General features: G+C 38.9%; 1 protein-coding gene across 5 annotated transcripts in view; it reads left to right on the forward strand.

Annotated features, from left to right (window-relative positions):
- SPTA1 (spectrin alpha, erythrocytic 1) overlaps positions 1–23,719 on the forward strand; it is a 66,169-nt gene that overhangs the window by 17,173 nt on the left and 25,277 nt on the right. For all 5 annotated transcript variants that reach the window (XM_029229192.1, XM_029229194.1, XM_029229189.1 and 2 more), the window contains exons 15-26: positions 636–817; positions 5,758–6,001; positions 7,279–7,401; positions 8,978–9,195; positions 10,020–10,112; positions 11,829–11,966; positions 13,187–13,338; positions 13,965–14,151; positions 15,312–15,413; positions 19,778–19,869; positions 20,751–20,895; positions 22,409–22,590. In XM_029229192.1, the coding sequence (XP_029085025.1) occupies positions 636–817; positions 5,758–6,001; positions 7,279–7,401; positions 8,978–9,195; positions 10,020–10,112; positions 11,829–11,966; positions 13,187–13,338; positions 13,965–14,151; positions 15,312–15,413; positions 19,778–19,869; positions 20,751–20,895; positions 22,409–22,590 (1,858 nt within the window). The remainder of the gene's footprint in view (positions 1–635; positions 818–5,757; positions 6,002–7,278; positions 7,402–8,977; positions 9,196–10,019; positions 10,113–11,828; positions 11,967–13,186; positions 13,339–13,964; positions 14,152–15,311; positions 15,414–19,777; positions 19,870–20,750; positions 20,896–22,408; positions 22,591–23,719) is intronic.

A 23,719-nucleotide genomic window follows, 5' to 3' on the forward strand; every position in this document is an offset into this window, starting at 1 on the left:
ACTTGATTGTAACAATAAGTTGCTGCTACTCTACATCATAGTAATTGCTTCACAGAAATAGCACAAATAATTGCTATAAGATCATAGAATAAAGAATTTAGCTGAGAACAATGTGGATAATCAAGATATTCTCTGGAAGAAAAAATTGTAAGGCGTGGTTGGTGATGAAGGAGAGGCACTAAGAGAGGGGCCTAGCAAAGTTCTGAGAAAGATATTTAGGAAAAGACACTTCAAAATTTCAAACTGAGCCAACCCCAAGTTTTATACTTCTCTCAGAAAACGCAGTGTTTGTGTTTGAATCCCTTTGAAAAAGAGGTCTCAATAGAGAGTAACAAGTGACATGAAAATACCCAAGATAGTTAAAATCTAACATAGCAGCACTATACCTCAACAAGAAATGAACAAATCGTTTATCTTTGTTTTGCGAACACTACTATCTTCAAAAACAAATACCATCTGAATTCTACAAATTTATGATAATTTCTTATATAATCACATGTGAAACAGTTATACTTTTTCCCACTGGAGGGTCAAAATATTATATTGCTCCTTAAATTGATGTAACATGTATTAGCATATAATGAGGATCAGTTATGACAGTTATCAGTTATCTTATACTTGCTGTCTTTTCCTAGGGACTCAGTTATATGAAGCTAACAAGCAGCTGCAATTTGAAAATAATGCAGAAGACCTGAAGCACTGGCTGGAGGAGGTGGAATGGCAGGCTAGGTCTGAGGATTATGGGAAAGGTCTGGCTGATATACAGAATCTGCTCAGGAAACACGGCCTCCTGGAGTCTGCCATGGCTGCTCGTCAGGTTTGTTGCTAGCTCTTTGGCCAATTATAGGCCAACTCACCTGTATATGTTCTGAGCACACTGATCATAAGTAATTATTATTTAAAAAAAACAGAGAGAGAGCAGGAAACCAAAGGTAAAAATTCAAAACTTTTAGTTGGTCAACTACCTCTTTCCAATATCTCCTTTAATCCAGCCTTTCTCCTGGGTGCCTTGTGTCTTTTTTCAGAACCCCATGGCTGATGTAAGACTTTATTGACTCTTCTAAATATAACACTGTACTCTCAATCTAAAAACCTGGGTTTTATATATAGCCTTATCACTTACTAGTTCTGTGATATTTGGTGTATATTTTCACATTTTCACACCTCTGTATCCTCACCTGTAAAATAAAAGCTTTTATAAAATTTCCACTTTCTATCCTGGCATCCTGCAACTCAAAGTTTGAAAATATTTTTAATTGTACCATTTTTTTTTTCTTAAGAAAATTGAAACCCAGAGAAGTGAAGTAACTTCCCTAATGTCACAGAGAAAATTAATAGCAGGGCCAGGACTAAGAAGCAGATGTCTAGGCTCTTAGTTTCAGAGTTACCCACTGAAATCCCACCAGACTGTTAGTTTAAATAAATTTATCCAATACGTTTCTAGAGTATCAATACTGTGTGTGAGTTTCTGGAGAACTCAGTGGAAATCCACTTCCAGCTGACTCAATCTCTCGTCCCAGGAATCCTAGCTTGTATTTAAAAATTATTCTGCTCTTCCCTACAAAGTCCCACTGATTTTTCCTGTTACAATACACTTTTATTATGTCTGCTCTTTGGTTACTCTTGGTTAAAAGGGAAAGACAGAATAATCTACAGAAAATAGAAATAAACAAAGCAAACCCAGTCACTTATATAGCTCTAGGTATGGCTTAATGGAGCTTGAAGTAAAAGGCTGGAGTTAGGAAAACCATATAAAGATAGCTTTGAAATCTACATGGAGGAAGAGAGTTTGGAACAGATTTTCAAAGAAGGGAAAAGAAAAGATTTGGTGAAAAGTAACTAAAAACATACAAAGAAGAGGAACAGCATCTGTAAACATGTAATAAGTAGGAGTATTTGACCCTAGTTTGGAATTTCAACCACCAGGAATTTGTTCTCCTGTTATGGAACACAAGCTCTTGTGCCCAACACACAGTGAGGCCCAACAAACTGAAATCTCGGAGTTTGGAGAAGAGAAAGGTTGATTGCAGGGCCATGAAAGAATGGGTGGCTTTGATTTTAGATGGTCTCAGCCTGTAGCAGCTTGGAGCAAGGTTTCGGTTCCCGGAGAGATGTTGAGGTCGGACTGAGGCAGTGAGAGCACTGAATCCTAGCCACTAGACAACCAGGGACCAGTGGCCAGTGACAAGGCCCTGGCCCATCAACTGTGTAGAAATGAATTTCCACAGAGAGACGGAAAGCAGTGAAACAAGTAAAGTGTTTATTAGGAGGAAAATGAGTATGTGTGGATAGACACACGGGTGGGCTGAGAGAGAGAGTCACGCCCTCGTGATAGTTTGAATCACTTATATGGGGCATTTCTTCCGGGTTTCCTTTGGCTAATCATCTTGCTTTTTCTGGTTCTGAGTCTATATTTGGTATATCTCAGTGTTCTCCCTTGTGTGCATGCACATCTCTTAGCCAAGATAGATTTTAGCAAAGAGGCCTATGGGTAGGTTGACATCACCTACTACGGGGTGGCGCCCTCTTCCTTTCTACTTTCAGGGAGCCTTTCTCCACATGTGTAGTTTGGAAGGTCTCCTTGACTTCAAGAATGAGGAATATGTGGTTTTTTAGCTCTTACCTAGGCAGGGTTCAACTCCTCTCTCCTGCTATTTTGGAGTATCTGTCCACAGGGGAGAAACTGTCCAGCCTGGGGACCATCTATCTCCTGCCTCAGCTTGAGCCCCAAAAAAACAGAACTCCCCAAAGGGTTTCAGCAAAGCATTTTTTTTTTACATCTTTATTGGAGTATAATTGCTTTACAATGGTGTGTTAGTTTCTGCTTTATAACAAAGTGAATCAGTTATACATATACATATGTTCCCATATCTCTTCTCTCTTGTGTGTCCCTCCCTCCCATCCTCCCTATCCCACCCCTCTAGGTGGTCACAAACCACCGAGCTGAGTTCCCTGTGCTATGTGGCTACTTCCCACTAGCTATCTATTTTATGTTCGGTAGTATATATATGTCCATGCCACTCTCTCACTTTGTCGCAGCTTACCCTTCCCCCTCCCCATATCCTCAAGTCCATTCTTTAGTACATCTGTGTCTTTATTCCTGTCTTACCCCTAGGTTTTTCATGACTTTTTTTTTCTTAGATTCCATATATATGTGTTAGCATACAGTATTTGTTTTTCTCTTTCTGGCTTCACTCTGTATGACAGACTCTAGGTCCATCCACCTCACTACAAATATCTCAATTTCATTTCTTTTCATGGCTGAGTAATATTCCATTGTATATATGTGCCACATCTTCTTTATCCATTCATCCGATAATGGACACTTTGGTTGCTTCCATCTCCTGGCTATTGTAAATAGAGCTGCAATGTACATTTTGGCACATGACTCTTTTTGAATTATGGTTTTCTCAGGGTACATGCCCAGTAGTGGGATTGCTGGGTCGTATGGTAGTTCTATTTTTAGTTTTTTAAGGAACCTCCCTACTGTTCTCCATAGTGGCTGTATCAATTTACATTCCCACCAACAGTGCAAGAGTGTTCCCTTTTCTCCACACCCTCTCCAGCATTTATGGTTTCTAGATTTTTTGATGATGGCCATTCTGATCAGTGTGAAATGATATCTCATTGTAGTTTTGATTTACATTTCTCTAATGATTAATGATGTTGAGCATTCTTTCATGTGTTTGTTGGCAATCTATATATCTTCTTTGGAGAAATGTCTATTTAGGTCTTCTGCCCATTTTTGGATTGTGTTGTTTGTTTTTTTGTTATTGAGCTGCTTGTAAATCTTGGAGATTAATCCTTTGTCAGTTGCTTCATTTGCAAATATTTTCCCCCATTCTGAGGGTTGTCTTTTGGTCTTGTTTATGGTTTCCTTTGCTGTGTAAACGCTTTGAAGTTTCATTAGGTCCCATTTGTTTATTTTTGTTTTTATTTCCATTTCTCTAGGAGGTGGGTCAAAAAGGACCTTGCTGTGATTTATGTCATAGAGTGTTCTGCCTATGTTTTCCTCTAAGAGTTTGATAGTGTGTGGCCTTACATTTAGGTCTTTAATCCATTTTGAGTAGCAAAGCATTTTTAAAGGCCAGGAGAGGGAGGGGGCATCGTGGGGGTATGTGATCAGCTCCTGCACAATTCTCTGATTGGTTGATGCTGAGCTAACATGACAGTTAACATTATTAATCCTTCAGTTCCAGAAGGTGTGGGGGCTATGTGCTCATGATCATCAAGTATTCTAGTTAATTTCTTCCATTTGGTGCTGGTATTAGCATCTGAAGAAGTCAGGAAATATGCATCAGATACTATTACCTGGCAACTTCAAAGAGGAGCTAAAACAGAGGGTATGGGAGGGATCTGTCCCGGGAAGGCCCCATAGGATTCCCCTTGGTTACACTCCTAGTTGGAGTAGCGGCTAAGATATCACGCTTGCAAAAAAAAAATTTTAGCTACGGACTATTAAAGCTGGAAAAGATCATGAATATTCTCTAGCCCAAAGTCCTTATTATATCGATGAGGAAACTATTATGAAAACAGGTGAAGAGCTGGATAAAATGGCAATTGAGGAGCAGTCAAGTCTGTCTCTTTAGTCTGAAGCCTCTTGCACTACATTAGCTTTCAACTAGTACAGTGGAACCATAATCATGATAACAATTATGATGTTTGAAAATCACTCTGTTACACAATGATGTTTTTCAAAGTTAAAATGTCCTAAGAGATGAGAACCGTTGGCTAGTAGGAGATTTTAATTTTAAGTCTTTGTGGCGCCTTTATTTCTTTATGGAGACGTGAGTATACATTTTAAGAAGCTACTGATGATCAATGGTTTGTTCCAAATTAAGAAGAGATAGATCAAACCCTGTGTAGGTTGAACACTGGATGGCAAAATAGAATAAGTAAAACCAATACCTGCTGCTCATCCATTTTTTGAAGAACTTCTCTTCTCACCACCACCCCCATTCCAACAACAAAATGAAACAAGCAAACAAACAAAAATCCCGTGTTCTGTGCTCTTGCTAGACCAGTTACAGTTGACCTCATTAATAAAGATGAAACAAATCTCTCGTCTGTATTTTACCATATAGGAATACGATTAAAATTTTATTTCTAGGAAGATCCTTCAAACTTCTGTTTCTATTTTCCTCCTTTCTCAGATACGACCCAAATGGGGACCATTATTTACTTAAATTCATACAACTAGTTAGTGGCCAAAGAAAGGCCTTTAAATTTTTCTTTCTGAGGTCCGGACATTTGTTTCTGTAACGTCACATTTCATCTCATAGGCATGGTTCCTGCTACGCAACAAACTTAAGCCTCAGAAATTTCCTTGTTATTTACAGTTCCAGCTCATTTTAAAGGGTGAGAAAGAGGCTGGAAAGGGAACTGAGATAGAAGAAGCCTCCTGCTGTTTTCTTTGGGGCCTCAATTTATCACTACTCCCAAACAAGCAAGCTTTTGTGGTTCTGGTTTCCCTGATTTCTTTGGCACACTCTACACATATTTTGTCCTTTCTAACACGTGGTTTCAGAACTACTTTCTTATAAATAGCCTTTAGCTTGAAGAATTGGTTCTTAGTGTAGCAAACTTTCCCACTCTATTTCACTGATTTGATTAGAAGTTTAAACATGAGTACATATAGAGCTGATTCTCCTCATCACCACCCACCCCCCCGTCCTGCCCTCCATGCCAGATACCAAACTCTCATCCTTTTCTATTGAATGATGGGATTTTCTGACACCAATTCTATTTCTTCCTCAGGATCAGGTGGACACCCTCACAGACCTGGCAGCATATATTGAAGAACTAGGCCATCCCAATGCTGGGGACGTACGGGCAAGGCAGGAGTCCCTGGTGTCTCAGTTTGAAGACCTGAAAAAGCAGCTGGCCAACCGGAAGAATAAGCTCATTGACCTTCTCCTCCTGCACCAGATCTACAGAGACACAGAGGATGAGGAGGCCTGGATCCAAGAGACTGAACCTTCTGCAGCTTCCACCTACCTTGGTTAGTACAGCCGTACAGCCCAAGCAGGCGGAGCCATAAGGAGAAGACCAAGGTCTGCAGAGAGTTTGAGGGATCTGGGATACAGTAGCAAAGTTTGCCCTTAGGTCTTTCTCCTTAGACTCTTGAACATTTTTCCTGCTTTCCAAAAAAAAAGATTTTTTAATAATTCATACTGAGAAGTTTTCCTCCTAAAACAAGACATGAAGAATGCCATGAATTTAAGGCCTCTGGGAAGAGCTAAAGTAACCAGCTTTTTGCTACTTGCTCTAAGTTATTGCCAAGGTCCTTGGCTGAGTGGTCATGGTTAGCGTTTGAGGTCACAAGTGTTTTTGTTTATATTGTCAGTGGCTCCCTTTTATAAGGGGAGCTATCACAAGGATATGTATGAGCTATTACAAGGATAGAAGGGGTGAAGCAGCAGATAAAGTACATAATTTCCTTTCCTTTGGAATCAATCAGTCCACCATTGTTACTGCCAGGACACTTGCATTGAAATACAGAAAAAGTGCACATAAATATAATGCAAACTTAATATACATGTATTGGGTACATCTGTGAGAGGCTGGACCATATGACAACAGAGGGGCTAGTCTGGGAAAATATCCTAGAAGAGAAAATATCTCTTTGAGGGAGAGACGGGCATAGAGGGTTTCTGGAGACATTTAGTGTGAACTATATGGAAGAAAATTTTGGAGGAAAGAGAGTTGAAGTGTGGACGGGAGACAGGGAGGATGAAGTAGATAGCTGGAACTGGGGACTTTAGAAGCAGGAAATTAACGGTACATAGTATTTATTATGTGCTTGTTAGTGTTAACCAACGAGTGAGGCACTTTTTGTAAGTTATATCTAATCTTTACAAAGAAAACTAAAAAACAGTTATTTTTAGTTTAGAGGACTTAATAACTTTCTGGCATCCATAGAAATAAGCAAATAGAAGATCCTGCTTTTTATACCACAGTATGTTGAAAGAAAATTGGTTGCATGAAATTATTGGAAGTTTGAGCTGAAGAGTTACGTGCCTTTCTACTTATCATCCAAAGAGAAGAGTGATTTATTCATTGTCTTTTGTAGAATAATGCATTTTCTTAGTACAAAGAGGCAAGGGGAAGAACAAAGCTGAGCAGAGTTAATTCAGACGAACAGCATAAATTTTAGGAAGCCCACTTAATGAACTTCAATGGGAAGAACTTGTAGGTCCAAGAGTTAAAAAGAAGTACAGTAGCTTCTTATTATTCTGTGCACTACAACAATGACCTTGAAATTATTTTTATCTCTAGGCAAGGACCTGATTGCCTCCAAGAATCTTCTGAACAGACACCAAGTCATCCAGGCTAATATTGCCAGCCATGAGCCACGCATCCAAGTGATAACAGAAAGGGGAAACAAAATGGTAGAGGAAGGTATGTATGATTCAGATTGAATTGACCTGTCATCACTGTGGCAAATTTATGAGTTTTTTTCAATTTTAGGGCTTCATTCCTTTATCTACTTTGATACTTTTACCTGTATAATTTTCCTTCTACATGAAGTTCCTCTAACATTTCCTGTAGTGAAGTCCTGCTAATAATAAATTCTCTGGGCTTCTGTTTTGGTCTAAAAGACTTCCTTTTGCTTTCACTTTTGAAACACATTTTCACTGGATATAAAATTCTTGGATGATATTGTCTTTCTCCGAGCATTTTAAAGATGCTGCTGCACTGTCTTCTGACTTGCAGAGTTTCTGGTGAGAAGTCTCTCATTACTATCTTTGCTCCTTTGTATGTAATGTCTTTTTTTCCTCTGACTCTTTTATCACTGGTTTTCACCAATTTGCGCCAATTTGATTACAGTATAACTTGGTGTAGTGGTCTTTGTTTCTTTAGCTTTGCAATCGTTGAGCTTCTTGGATCTGCTTTCTTATGGTTCTTCCAGGGAAGTTTTTATTCTGGAACTAATTTAGCGACTAGTCCACTACTAAGTTATAACCCTTCTGAGGATACTACCTCATGTATTATAAAATCTTTCCACTTTGGTGGGAGCTAATTTTAATTATTCACAGCCCTATGTGACCTTAGGAGTGTTTTGGCCTACTGCTTTCCAGTCTTCTTTTCCTTACCCTTGAAGAGTTTCCTGACATATGTGTGCAAAGGAGTAATCAGTCACATACTTCACGGGACCTCTATGTGTATCCCCAAAACTCCATCCCCCGTACAGCACCCTTCTCAGTACCCTGCTCCACAAGCTCTAGCTGTCTTGTCTTCCCCCAACTCTGATCTCTGTCTCCTCAGAATGGTGTGATTGCTAGTTCTATTTGGGCTAGTCCTCCCAGCACTGCAGTCTACAGACTGCCCCAGGCATAAACTGTGGCAGTCATAAGGCACAGCTCATTTCTTTCCCTTCTCTCGGGAGTCACACTCGTCTGCCTATCTTCTGAAAATCATTGTTTCTTACGCTGTGTCTGGTTTTCTAGTTGTTTAGGATGGGAGAACAATTCCTGCAGTAATAAATCTTTTATGGGTAAAAATGAAAATCTGCTTGTGGATTTTTGCTGACACTTCACTGTATCTTCTTGGTTTATCTGTAGAGGTGTTCACCAAATTCTAAAAAACATACTTAACACAATCCTAAGAATGAATTTTAATTCATTGATGTTAAAAAAAAATGAAAATCTGCTGAATTTTTTGCTTAAGCTAGAGAATACACGTTTTTGGAACTCTGAGCAGTACCCACACATAGGTATTTTGTTTTCAGTCCGTATATCAGAGATTGTACCACCCAATTCACCACCACACATATACCCTATCCCCCATTAGCATCTATTGATGCTTAATCTCACTTATGACATCCCAGTTCCCAGGAACTTAGGTGAAGTGTCACATTGGCTACATGCAGCGTCATTCTCATGGCTCCCTTTCTCTCTCCCAGCTCACCAAAAGGATTAAAGTATAGTGGATATTAATGAGGGTAAAATTCTCCTTTTCTATAACTACTCCATAGGACACTTTGCTGCAGAAGATGTGGCCTCTAGGGTCAAGAGTTTGAATGAGAATATGGAATCTCTCCAGGCTCGAGCTGCTAGACGGCAGAATGATCTTGAAGCCAATGTCCAGTTCCAGCAATACCTAGCTGACCTGCATGAAGCAGAAGCATGGATTAGAGAGAGGGAACCTATAGTAGACAGCACTAACTATGGGGCTGATGAAGAAGCAGCTGGGGTAAGGTGGGCACAGGGAAGGATATTGTCTAGTACTCACCAAATTAGTACCAAATTAGTACCTGGTTAGATTGTGTGACAGCTACAGGTTTTCTCAGACTTTTCAGAGTTTCCAGAGTGATAACCTTTGGCCTTCATCTGCTGGGATAACCTGAGTTAACAGAAATCCCAAAAGGTACACCACATTTTCCTGACCCCACAGAGAGCCACATTTCTTAGAGATTATCTAAGCCCAAAAAGGCATGACCAGACATCTATGCCTGTCTTGGTCCCATCCTAAATTTCCCAGACTGAGCTTGGGATTTCACAAATCAACCATAGTTTTAACATATACTTAATTACTTTATTGTAATAAAGCCATGCAGACACGGACATGTTGGGGCAAGAAGAACTTCTAAGGTTATAATTACTCTTTATATCCATTTCTTTGTTTTGCTCATTGTCCTATGATCAGCCAGTATAGTATTTCACAAACCCTATGCACTAGAAATACTTGACATGGGCATCTAAAGTTATGCCAATATTTAATCCTACAAAGCAATGTTTTCAGCAGTATCCTCTTTCAGCTGTGATGTGCATTGAGAAAACACTTGTGCAATTTGACTTTATTTTGATTAAAGCAAATATATTGATATTGTTCATTTAACTCTTATTTTCTTGATACTTGCAAATTTAGAGTTAAAAAATTTATTATATGTGGAGAGTGTCTCTTACCAGGAATTAGGACAATAAGTATAACACAAAACAATAGTTGAAACACTCCCCAGGGATGCTTAGTGTTCTTCCTGTATTTGCTTCTGATGATCTTCCCATCAACAAATTCAGGCTCTTCTAAAGAAGCATGAGGCCTTTCTAGTGGATCTGAAGGCTTTTGGAAACAGTATACAAGCTCTTCGGGATCAGGCAGAAGCCTGCCAGGTAAGAAGGACTTAGGTATGACAAGAATCACATTCTCCACCACAGAGGAAAAGGAATTAGGAGATTCTCTTTGTTACCAGTTTTTACTTTACATGGTCCAGGAAGCAACTGCAATAGAAAATAGTAAGTCTTGCGATCTTTAGGCAGGCACTGTGGCATCTTTGTAGCACCTACAGAGATTTAGTTTATAAGAATTTCTCAGTAAGTATTATCATTTATTCACTGGTATATTATTTTTTTGCTTTCCTTTTTCATTTTATACTTTCATTCTCTGTCTTTTCCTATTTCTTTTATTTGCATCTCTCCTCTTATATTCCCTCCTGATTTATTTCCTCCCTTTCTTAGTTTTTTTTTATACTGACACTTATTAAATGTCTACCATGTGCACCCATGAATAAAAAATAATCCTGACTTGAAGGAAAATTACAGTCTATTAGGTCATAAATTTTAACAAATAATTGCATATAATAGATATATGAACAGGAAAAAGAATCTCAAAGAAAGGGGTGTTTCATTCTCTTGAAATAAGAGTGCTGGAGGATAGGAAAATCTTCATAGCTGAGGCAAACCAGTTTATTTTTTTTAAGAGTAGTTTACTATGCAGATAATGAGAAGAAGGGCTCTTCTAGTGAATAAGCTATGAGAGCAAATGCACTGAAACACAAAATAATCAAGTGTATTTGGGAAATGGGAAATGCAAAGGATTGAGAATGTGAGAATGGCTAGACTGCAAGGTGAAAATAAGTGTCCTGAAGAGTGATGGGAGCTGCAATCAACTAAATGATATAGGTATCTCCTAGTATAGTGGAAGCAACAGAGACACACTTCTCACATTCAAGGAATTCTGTCTTATGAGGGGCTCTGAATCCATACACTGGGAGTAGAAAAGACATAGACTCACTCTGTCAAGTCAATATATATTTACAGAGCTTTGGTGCTGTGCCTTCCTCAAGCTCTGCACAGTGAGTGCCTACACAAAAACAGGTGGATTTATGAATTGTAAGTTATGAGGAAGCAGTATTTGAAGGATACAAAATCAGAGGGATATGTAAGGGGAAGTACATCTTCAGCTCCAATCTGAAGAAGATGTGGGCCATTGCTTATGAAGAGGGATTATATTTTGTTCATTCTCTGAGAGATATGATATTTGGAAAAAATGAAAATCAGAGAAGACTATACCTTAGAGGACAGGTTAAAAAGGAGAGAGAGACAAGATATTTGATCTCAGTTTATGTTCTCAATTTTTAAAATTCTGTGGCCTTTCCTGTGCTGTAGATCACTCAACTCTAAAAAAGAAAGTCCACGGTTACTCGACAAAATGCTTTAAAGACCCAGGGAATGGAGAAGGTGATGAGAGATAGTGGGTCTCTCACTTTCTCAAACAATTTTCTGGAACATGGATGCACACAATCCTTTATTGCCTGCCTAAGAACTGGTAGTTTAGAGCATTTAATATGTTTTTGAAAACTTACATTCTTACTTGCTCACTCTGTGTTCGTATTTCCCAGCCCACCCGTCCCCTGAGAAGTGTTAGGATGGAACGATATCTCTGAAGATGGCATATTGCAATAGCTCTGTTACTGGCAGCCATGTAAGAGATTTCAGCCAGGGGCCCCTCTCTCCTGCAAGGTGCAGGGACGGCCCACCATGGGTAGGCTGTACAGGGAAATCTTTCCTATGGGTGACTGGCTTGTTCTGCTTACTGTTTTTGTTCAGCAACAACAGGCTGCACCCGTGGAGGAAGCTGCTCGAGAAGAGAGGGTTGTGGCCTTATATGACTTCCAGGCCCTCAGCCCCCGAGAAGTCACCATGAAGAAAGATGATATCTTAACACTGCTCAGTTCCATCAACAAGGTGACCTTCCCTTCTACCTTTCTTCCCATCAACAGGGTGGCTCTTGCAGTCGACTCTCCCAACCCTGCCAGATACCCATATTTTAACCGGCCAATATTTTTCTATTTCTCTCTCTCTTAAATAACCATAATTTATTGAGCAGTATCTTTCCTTCAGATGCTGTGTAGGATCCTGTACATATCTTTTGAGTTTATAATACCAATTTTACAGTTAACAAAGTGAGGACTCAAAGAGCTTAAGTAACTAGCCCAAAGACATGTAAGCCATGAGTGACAATTCTGTAATATGTTTACAGGATTAAACTGCCTCTTTCTTCTCATCTTTCCTTGCTCTTCTGACCCAATGTTCCTAGTAATGGAACAAAAATAGCTGGTGTTAAGAGGAGCCTGTTCGAGGAGAAGTCTTTTGCCAACTTAGATTTTCTTTAGCCCTTATGACTGTGAGCATACTGACAAAGTATTTTCTAGGATTTTAAATATATTTCTTATAAGAGCATGAGAAATATTTTTATATTCTAATGCTTCATTAATCTCCAAAAATGATTGAGAAGAAAAAAAAGAGAGCTTGGGATTTGCTACTCTGAGGCAAAGTAATTTTTTTAGAGAAGCAAGAATTTTATTATCAAATAAGCTGTGTTCCAGTCCTCTTTTCTCTTTGCTCAGTCTTCTTCATTTCACCACATTATTCTCTGAGGATGTTAACTCCAGAGCAGTTAGTATAGCAACCCTCCTGTGGAGATCAAGGTCATACTTAAGCATAAAGCATTTGCATAGGTGAATTTCAGGGCAACACACAATTTTTAGGGGCTTTGGGAGAGGGACGGTGAGAAGTTATTATACAATATTGTCATATACAGGTGCTTCACCCACGAAAAGCCCAGTTCAGTCCTGGCCCTATGGGTTTTTTGTGAATTCCTAGTGGACAAAATGCCCCATCATGAAGAGAATGGCTGTCAGTTTTTGAAAACCTCATCAAAGTTAAGGATCTAACATCAAATATCAGATTCCTTGATTTAAGAGGCTTATCTCTGCACTTCCTGCAACTTCTGATGTATGTTCTTTGTAATATATAAACATTATATGCTACCCATAAGCAATGGTTTGCTTCTTCTGGCCATCAGCCTGTCCCTTTGCCTAGAGACTTAGTTATGAGGGTTAACTTCTCCTATACGTGGCTTTTCCAAGAACTAAGGAAGAAGTGGGGATTTTCTCTCCCTTTAGGACTGGTGGAAAGTGGAAGCTGATGATCACCAGGGCTTTGTGCCAGCTGTCTACGTCAGGAAACTTGCCCGTGATGAGTTTCCTATGCTCCCGCAACGGAGGCGAGAAGAACCAGGCAACATCACCCAGCGTCAGGAACAGATTGAAAACCAGTAAGTTCTGAAGGCTGGAGAACAGAACAGTGTTTGGCCAAACATTCCAGATTGGTCAAAAACACGTCTTACGATTCTATATCTGTTAGATTAAGGATGCTTTGCAAATTCACAGATTTTAAGAGCTGAAAGTTAACTTAGGGTAATTCAAACCCTGTACTTTTTAAATGAGGAAAGGGAACCCCAGAACCATTAAGTCAAGTGCCAGAGGTCAGGCACATATTAGGGTCACGTATTCTGACTCCCTGCCTGGCAATCTTTCACTCTTTCAAGGTTATCAAAAGGTCTTCTGACTTCCGTGTGAACTTTGTTTACTATGCCAAGCTACTTCATATCCAGTTGTCAATAGGAATGTGAGATTTTCACTTCTATAAAATGAGGAAGGCGTATTGACAGTCATACTGTTGGAACATTGACATTTTTATTGTTTTTAAATGGAACACTTTTTTCTCTCTGTTCTCAATGCCATCTTTATTTCCTCTTCTCTTTACTGTTTTCTTTTGATTTTTTTCCTCCCTCTCATTTTTGTCCCTTTCATTCTCTCCCTTTCTCACCCTGCTTCTACTCTTCTGTGTTTTCTCCATCTCTTATTCCACATTTCCCGTTCTCTTTGTTTCTCCACCCAGGTACCTTTCTCTCCTGGATCGGGCAGAAGAACGCAGACGTCATCTATTGCAACGTTACAATGAGTTTTTGCTGGCCTATGAGGCAGGAGACATGCTGGACTGGATCCGAGAGAAAAAGGCAGAAAACAGCGGGGTGGAATTAGATGATGTTTGGGAGCTGCAGAAAAAGTTTGATGAGTTCCAAATGGTGAGAAAGAAGAACCAACTCCTCTAGACAGCTTTACAAGGGTTATCATCATTTCCTTTTACCCCATATCTCCTCCTTAGTAACTCCTTAATTTCATATTTGCTAAATATCCTCCCCAAAACTACTGAGACTTCCACATTTCAAATATTTCTCTGGGTATTACAAGTGGAAGGAAAATGCAGAGGAAACTAGTCACCCTGACTTTGCAGCCTGCATTTCCTGCCACTCCCACATCCTACTGGAAGTGCTGGTCTCCCAGAATCTTCACAACTTGTCCTATACTGTCTTGTGTTCCTGCTTCCCAGGTTGAGATGGGGTGTTGTGAAACTCTTGCAAGGTCTAATTATGGGGCAGAAGTTTGGATGGAAAGGTGGGAAGAACAACCTGACTTTACAACCAGACAATTTCTAATTTTCTGCCTACCTAAAACCTTTCCATTCTCCTTTATTCTCTCAGATCCATTCTATTATTTTAACTAGCAATTAGTATAAACTACTTCCTTCTTTCTTTTCCATATGGTACTTTCCTTACACATGGAATACAAAGCTATACAAAGCTATCGATCGATCAATAGATAAAGATAAAGTACATATATATACATATGGAGACAGAGAGAAGTGAAAGAAAGGGAAGGGGGAAAAAAGGGTACAATTTATAAAATACCAAGAATGAGACTTCCATGAGAAAACTCATTAAAAGGCCATTGCATAGTGGAATAAACAATGTCATCACCATAGACGTGGTGATGAGTTCCCTAGAGCTGTTACAACATCTTAATATAAGCAAATTGCAACTCAGACAATGAAATTCTACAAAAGATGGAGGAATTTGTATTGGTAGCAAAGAACATTACGTGGCTCAGGTATAGACCCCTTTGATGTTATAATTTAATCCAGGGAGAAATCTAGGAAAATTAATGTGCTCCATAATCCATATAAATAACAGCTGTCCTGTCACGTTTTTGAAAGCCACTGGGTATCAGGGAGTTTAAAGGTACTCTTCTTTGTGGCAGACTGGAGGAAGGCAGTTTGCTGTGTACTGCAAATGTGGTTAGCAATATGTTTTAACCTGTAGCCAAGTCGGGGCAAAGATGAGCAGGTAAGTATGAAAGATTCTTGAGAAGGGGATTTATACTGCTTTGGATACATTTTCCCACCTAGGATTTGAAGACCAATGAGCCTCGGCTGAGGGATATCAACAAGGTGGCTGATGATCTTCAATTTGAAGAGCTTCTGACACCAGAAGGAGCTCAAATACAGCAGGTAACTATGGCTCCTTCTTTTTTCTCACTACCAGGTTTGGGGAATCTTCATTTCATTTAAAAATGCTTAATTTCATATCCTGAAGATCAACTAGAACATGCAGAAGGTAATGGCAGTATGGAGCTAACTACAGGAAAGGTCAAAGGAAATAGTTCAGATAGTCCAGCCATGTATCCATTTTAACTGATCTGAAATCTATAAATTGCCACACACACCCCCCATCGCCACAAGAAATTCAGTGATCAAATGCATGAATACAAAGAAAAGGCAGACAGTGGGAAGTGGTTAATCAAGAAAGTTTACTGGAGGAGATACTCTGGTAAAATCTGATGAAAGAAGAATATAGGTAGTAGAGATGGGGGAGAAGGCACTCTAGACCTGACTCAGATTTGGACTTGTGGTTCCATAAGAGATGTAATGAATTAATAGAATGTCTAGTCCAGTTCTCTGAGTCATCATAAACCAGTGAGGATGAATTCTCTGCCTCCTTTTGTGGTGATTGACCTGGGGTAAGAGTGAGAAGGAAAGTGCATAGGAACAATTTGCTTACTCTCTACAGTAAAATAGGGCTCTAAGAAGCTACCTGGTTTAGTCATTTCAAGACGCAGAATGGCATTATATTTCTCATAGAGAAAGGTAATACCTTCTACCTACCGAGGCAACACTTTCCACTCACTTTTCAGAGGTTGTAATGTATCTCTGTGGCAGCCAATAGCAATTGCTGCTCTAAGGTTGATTGTTCCACCCTAGAACATCAGTTTCGGAAGAAAACTAATTCCTTTCTTAGCTACATTGGCATAGATGAGACCCAAGTTCAAGCTATCCAAGAAAGAAAGAAACCTGTGCATTTTCTAAAGGAGATAAGATGAAAACAACCAGGGTTTAAGCCCCATCTAGTCTTTTTTTAAACGTCTTTACTGGGGTATAATTCCTTTACAATGGTGTGTTAGTTTCTGCTTTATAACAAAGCAAATCAGTTATACATATACATATGTCCCTATATCTCTTTCTTCTTGCCTCTGCCTCCCTCCCACCCTCCCTATCCCACCGCTCTAGGTGGTCACAAAGCACCAAGCTGATCTCCCTGTGCTATGCGGCTGCTTCCCACTAGCTATCTATTTTACATTTGGTAGTGTATATATGTCCATGCCACTCTCTCACTTTGTCCCAGCTTACCCTTCCCCCTCCCCTTATCCTCAAGTCCATTCTCTATTAGGTCTGCATCTTTATTCCCATCTTGCCCCTGGCTCTTCATGACCTTTTTTTTTTTTTTAGATTCCATATATATGTGCTAGAATACAGTATTTGTTTTTCTCTTTCTGACTTACTTCACTCTGTATGATAGTCTCTAGGTCCATCCACCTCACTACAAATAACTCAGTTTCATTCCTCTTTATGGCTGAGTAATATTCCATTGTATATATGTACCACATCTTCTTTATCCATTCACCTGTCAATGAGCATTTAGGTTGCTTCCACGTCCTGGCTATTGTAAATATAGAGCTGCAATGAACATTTTGGTACATGACTCTTTTTGAATTGTGGTTTTCTCAGGGTACATGCCCAGTAGTGGGATTGCTAGCACGTATGGTAGTTCTGTTTTTAGTTTTTTAAGGAACCTCCATACTGTTCTCCATAGTGGATGTATCAATTTACATTCCCACTAACAGTGCAAGAGGGTTCCCTTTTCTCCACACCCTCTCCAGCATTTCTTCTTTGTAGATATTTTAATGATGGCCATTCTGACTGGTGTGAGATGATATCTCATTGTAGTTTTGATTTGCATTTCTCTAATGATTAATGATGTTGAGCATTCTTTCATGTGTCTGTAGGCAATCTGTATATCTTTTTTGGAGAAATGTCTATTTAGGTCTTCTGCCCATTTTTGGATTGGGTTGTTTGTTTTTTCGATACTGAGCTGCATGAGCTACTTGTAAATTTTGGAGATTAATCCTTTGTCAGTTGCTTCATTTGCAAATATTTTCTCCCATTCTGAGGGTTGTCTTTTTGTCTTGTTTATGATTTCCTTTGCTGTGCAAAAGCTTTTAAGTTTCATTAGGTCCCATTTGTTTACTTTTGCTTTATATCCATTTCTCTAGGAGATGGGTCTAAAAGGATGTTGCTGTGATTTATGTCATAGAGTGTTCTGCCTATGTTTTCCTCTAAGAGTTTGATAGTGTGTGGCCTTACATTTAGGTCTTTAATCCATTTTGAGTTTATTTTTATGTATGGTGTTAGGGAGTGTTCCAATTTCATACTTTTACATGTACCTGTCCTGTTCTCCCAGCACCACTTATTGAAGAGGCTGTCTTCTCTCCACTGTATATTTTTGCCCCCTTTATCAAAGATAAGGTGACCATATGTGCATGGGTTTATCTCTGGACTTTCTATCCTGTTCCATTGATTTTGTGCCAGTACCATACTGTCTTGATTACTGTAGCTTTGTAGTATAGTCTGAAGTCAGGGAGCCTGATTCCTCTATCTCCATTTTTCTTTCTCAAGATTACTTCGGCTATTCGGGGTCTGTTGTGTTTCCATACAAATTGTGAAATTTTTTGTTCTAGTTCTGTGAAAAATACCAGTGGTAGTTTGATAGGGATTGCATTGAATCTATAGATTGCTTTGGATAGTAGAGTCATTTTCACAATGTTGATTCTTCCAATCCAAGAACATGGTATATCTCTCCATCTGTTTATATCATCTTTAATTTCTTTCATCAGTGTCTTATAATTTTCTCCATACAGGTTTTTTGTCTCCTTAGGTAGGTTTATTCCTCGATATTTTATTCTTTTTGTTGCAATGGTAAATGGGAGTGTTTTCTTGATTTCACTTTCAGATTTTTCATCATTAGTGTATAGGAATGCAAGAGATTTCTGTGCATTAATTTTGTATCCTGTTACATTGCCAAACTCATTGATTAGCTCTAACAGTTTTCTCGTAGCATCTTTAGGATTCTCTATGTATAGTATCATGTCATCTTCAAACAGTGACAGCTTTACTTCTTCTTTTCCAATTTGGATTCCTTTTATTTCTTTTTCTTCTCTGATTGCTGTGGCTAAAGAGGATATCAGAAAATACCTAGAAACAAATGACAATGAAAACACAACGACCAAAAACCTATGGGATGCCGCAAAAGCAGTTCTAAGAGGGAAGTTTATAGCAATACAATCCTACCTTAAGAAACAAGAAACATCTCAAATAAACAATGTAAACTTACACCTAAAGCAATTAGGCAAAGAAAAACAAACAAACAAAAAAACCCAAAGTTAGCACAAGGAAAGAAATCATAAAGATCAGATCAGAAATAAATGAAAAAGAAATGAAGGAAATGCTAGCAAAGATCAATAAAACTAAAAGCTGGTTCTTTGAGAAGATAAACAAAATTGACAAACCATTAGCCAGACTTGTCAAGAAAAAAAAGAAGACTCAAATCAATAGAATTAGAAATGAAAAAGAAGTCACAACTGACACTGCAGAAATACAAAAGATCATGAGAGATTACTACAAGCAACTGTATGCCAATAAAATGGACAACCTGGAACAAATGGACAAATTCTTAGAAATGCACAACCTTCCGAGATTGAACCAGGAAGAAGCAGAAAATATGAACAGACCAGTCACAAGCACTGACATTGAAACTGTGATTAAAAATCTTCCAACAAACAAAAGCCCAGGACCAGAAGGTTTCACAGGCGAATTCTAGCAAACATTTAGAGAAGAGCTAACACCTATCCTTCTGAAACTCTTCCAAAATATACCAGAGGGAAGAACACTCCCAAACTCATTCTACGAAGCCACCATCACTCTGATACCAAAACCAGACAAAGATGTCACAAAGAAAGAAAACTACAGGCCAATATCACTGATGAACATAGATGCAAAAATCCTCATCAAAATACTAGCAAACAGAATCCAACAGCACATTAAAAGGATCATACACTATGATCAAGTGGAATTTATCCCAGGAATGCAAGGATTCTTTAATATATGCAATTCAATCAACGTGATACATCATATTAACAAACTGAAGGAGAAAAACCATATGATCATCTCAATAGATGCAGAGAAAGCTTTCGATAAAATTCAACACCCATTTATGATAAAAACCCTGCAGAAAGTAGGCTTAGAGGTAACTTTCCTCAACATAATAAAGGCTATATATGACAAACCCACAGCCAACATCATCCTCAATGGTGAAAAAGTGAAACCATTTCCACTAAGATCAGGAACAAGACAAGGTTACCCACTCTCACCACTCTTATTCAACATACTTTTGGAAGTTTTAGCCACAACCATCTAGTCTTTAGGCACCATGAGCTGTCTGAGTTAGCCCCCTAGCTAAAGTCTGTGTTTGCCTCTTTCAGGAGTTGAATGCCCGCTGGGGGTCCTTGCAGAGGCTGGCAGAGGAACAGCGCCAGCTCTTGGGCAGTGCCCATGCTGTCCAAATGTTTCACAGGTAAGAATTTTACCTGAAAAGCAATGCTACTCTAGAACCCACTCAAGAACTGTCAATTCTACTTAGTATAGTAGATCCATAGCTGTAAATTTAACACTTCTTCCTGGAGAAAATTGGAAATTAGTTGCTTCAGTAGTAGATTCCTCACTTGGCACATAGGCTACTCCCAGACAACCAACTCCAATTTTCTAGTACCTAGGCTTGGGCCCTGGTACATACATAATTAGCAGTCTTTATATGTTTTCATGATAGTGAATGAAAATTGAAGTTGAAACAAGAGGTTTAAGTAATTATATTTCTGAACTAGAAGTAGACAGCAGAGGGCAAGAAACATCACATTGACTCTAACTGTTGATTCAACAATTTTTTATGTTTGATTTCCAAATCTGTGTCTACACTAAGAAACACACACAACTAATTAAGCAAACAAATGAATGAACAAGCCTAATGAAAACCAAACACCTTTACTGTGTATAAATGTATTTTTGAATATTCAGAGAAGGGAAAACTGAAATTCAGACAGGTCTTGTTTAGAATGGCTTAAGATGGAAAATCATGAAACATAACAGTTAAGCATGGAGCTTTGCCATCAGGCTACCTGGTTGAAAGTTAGGCTCCACCATTTGGCAATGGTATAACCTTGAAAAAATAGTTAACTTTTTTTTCTTTCTGCTTAGCCTCTTAAGCTTTAGTTTTCTTATATGTGAATGGGACTGGTAATAGTGACTAGGCCTCAAGTAGTTGTTGTAAAGACTAAATACACCTAAGTTCTAACACATTAAAAAGGATGATGATGATGGTAGTGATGACTTCTTTGTGAGCTCAGCTAGTCTGCCTCTAGTATGCCTATTATTCTTAAACTCTTCACTCTCGTGTACCAGAGAAGCAGATGACACCAAGGAGCAGATTGAGAAGAAGTGCCAGGCCCTCAGTGCTGCTGACCCTGGCTCAGACTTGTTCAGTGTTCAGGCCCTTCAGCGACAGCATGAGGGCTTTGAGAGAGACCTCATACCCCTGGGGGAAAAGGTGAGACGTGCTTTTAAGCTTTTCCAACACGTTCATCTTCATATTTATACCTATTAATGTCCTTTTCTTTGGTTTTATTGTTGAGTCTCTTATTCTTATAGTTTTATCCTACTCCATACTTGTACTTTTATCCTATTCCATACTCATACTCTTACCTTGTCCCTAAGGCAAGTCCACTAAGAGGGCATGCCCCAGAACCATTCACATGGAGGGAAAACTTTTTAAATTGTTAAAAATTATAGTTGATTTACAATGTTGTGTTAATTACTGCTGTGCAGCATAGTAATTCAGTTATACATATATATATATATATATATACATTCTTTTATTATATTCTTTTCTATTATGGTTTATCATAGGATATTGAATATAGTTCTCTGTGCTATACAGTAGGACTTTATTGTTTATCCTTTCTATATAGAAAAGCTTGCATCTGCTAACCCCAACCTCCCATTCCATTCCTCCCCCAACCCCCTCCCCCTTGGCAACCACCAGTCTGTTCTCTACGTCCATAATTCTGTTTCTGTTTCATAGATAGGTCCATTTGTGTCATATTTTAGATTCCACATATAAATGATATCATATGGTATTTGTCTTTCTCTTTCTGACTTACTTCACTTAGTATGATAATCTCTAGCTGCATCCATGTTGCTGCAAAGGGCATTATTTCATTCCTTTTTATGGCTGAGTAATATCCCTTTATATACATACCACATCTTCTTTATCCATTCATCTGTCAATGGACATTTAGTTTGTTTCCGTGTCTTGGCTATTGTAAATGGTGCTGCTGTGAACATAGGGATGCAAGTATCTTTTGAATTATAGATTTGTCTGGATATATGCCCAGGGTTGGGATTGCTGGATCATAGGGTAATTCTATTTTTAGTTTTCTGAGGAACCTCCATACTGTTTTCCACAGTGGTTGCACCAAATTACATTGAGGGAAAATATATTGTAAATGAACTTCCTACTATCTAAGTACCTCTTTAGTGAGTTCCAATAGGCCAGAACTTACCAAAGTTAGTTGGAGGTCAGCAGCCTCAGATAAATAGGAAATGGCCAGGTCTATGCCTGAGTATGGTACAGAGTTTCCTTAGCAAGGGATTGAAGGAGATTAATCCTACTCTGACCAAAAAATGAACTCTAGAGCTTGCCAGATACACTCTGGAAAAATCAGAGACATCATAGAACTTGCATTATCATGTAAAGAAAAAAGAAGCACAGAAAATGTCTACATTGAAAAGATTTTCACATTAAAAATTAGACACTTGCCACCAACCAAGTCAATCACCCTGCCTGATAGCCTTCTTATATATTTATTTATTTGTTTGTTTGTTTATTTATTTTTACAAAGGCTTATTCTTAAATGTACAATATTTTATAAAGTAGCAAGGTGTTCTTGTACCTCATTGAAGTCTATTTGAGGAAGGAGCACCACCGGGGCTTGGAACTCTTCCTTTGTTAGGATTCAGGTGCGACTCCAGGCTGATTGTCAGAGCTCTTGACTTCCTAGGTGGCTGTATTGGGGGAGACAGCAGATCGGCTCAGTGAGTCCCACCCAGATGCCACCGATGACCTGCAAAGGCAGCGACTGGAGCTGAATCAGGCCTGGGATGACCTGCTGGGGCTTATGGAGGAACGTAAGGAGAATCTACAGGAGGACCTAAAATTCTTCCTGTTCCTCAGCCAGGCCAGGTAAAGCTCCAGAGGCAGACTTCCACCAGGTGGGGTGGGCAGTTTCCAAGTCTGGCCCATGAGTGGAGCATCTAGGAGCAGTCTATGTACAGGTGCTCTTCACTGCTGGGTTTGGAGTGTACCTCTAGGTCCAGATTGTACCTCTGGTAAGGCACAAAATTCTCATTTTCAATATTTCAAGCCAATTCCTTCAAACTGAAATATTTCAGTTTGAAGGAATGTGAGATTATCTATGCCAATTAAGTAAGTTTCTATAGCGTGTATACTATATATAGGGTGCTATAGCAGAAATTACAGGATATGGGGGGGGGAGTAGTCTACTGGAGAAGCAAAGAAGAATACAGATAACCATGGTAGAACATAATACAGCCCAAAACACACATCCTAACAAATAGATGGAACTATGCAAACAAAAGTGTGAGAATAAGAAAGGTACAGAATATCCATGATGTGGGGACAGCTAGAGCCTGGGTTTTGTATGTCACAAGGGTAAGGAGAACTAGCAAGAGATAAACTCAGAAATGTTAAAATTAAGTCCTGGAGAAGTTTCACTGCCTTGCTAAAGACTTTAGACATTATCACGTTTTAGCAAATATGCACTTTATCTGTGGAACAGTTCTTACATTCTGCCCCATCATATCAGTCTGCTGAGAGGATCATTTAGAATTGAGTGTTCAGGAAGTAGTAGTTTGCAATGCAACACTTTTGAAGAAAAAAGGGGGCAACTTTGGCAAATGATTGTAGTTGCCCTTGGCAAACCCCTCCCCAATTCAGGGTCTCTGGAAAGCTATAGTTTTTCATACAGTATAAATAAATAGCATCCATACTTATTCCCCCAAATCATATATATGCTCATCTATCTCTGTATATATAGGTTCTACCTGTAATTAAGATTCCAGGTTAAATGCTGCCTCTTTCTCTTTATGAAGTCTTACTCTTCAATATTTCAAAAGTAATATCCCCACTCTCAGAGCAACTCTAACACCTTATTTTATCTCTTTAGGACAGTCTTGCTTTTTAGTACTTTTTAAAAACATGTATTAGTGTCTATGTTTTGTTTGCTTATTTTTTCTTCTTTCAATATAAAGTGTGAGGTCCTGGAAGGCACAAATATATCTCTTTCACAATG

Source organism: Monodon monoceros, unplaced genomic scaffold, assembly GCF_005190385.1.
Source record: "Monodon monoceros isolate NGI ecotype Baffin Bay Population unplaced genomic scaffold, NGI_Narwhal_1 Super_Scaffold_18, whole genome shotgun sequence".
Lineage (NCBI taxonomy): Eukaryota > Metazoa > Chordata > Mammalia > Artiodactyla > Monodontidae > Monodon > Monodon monoceros.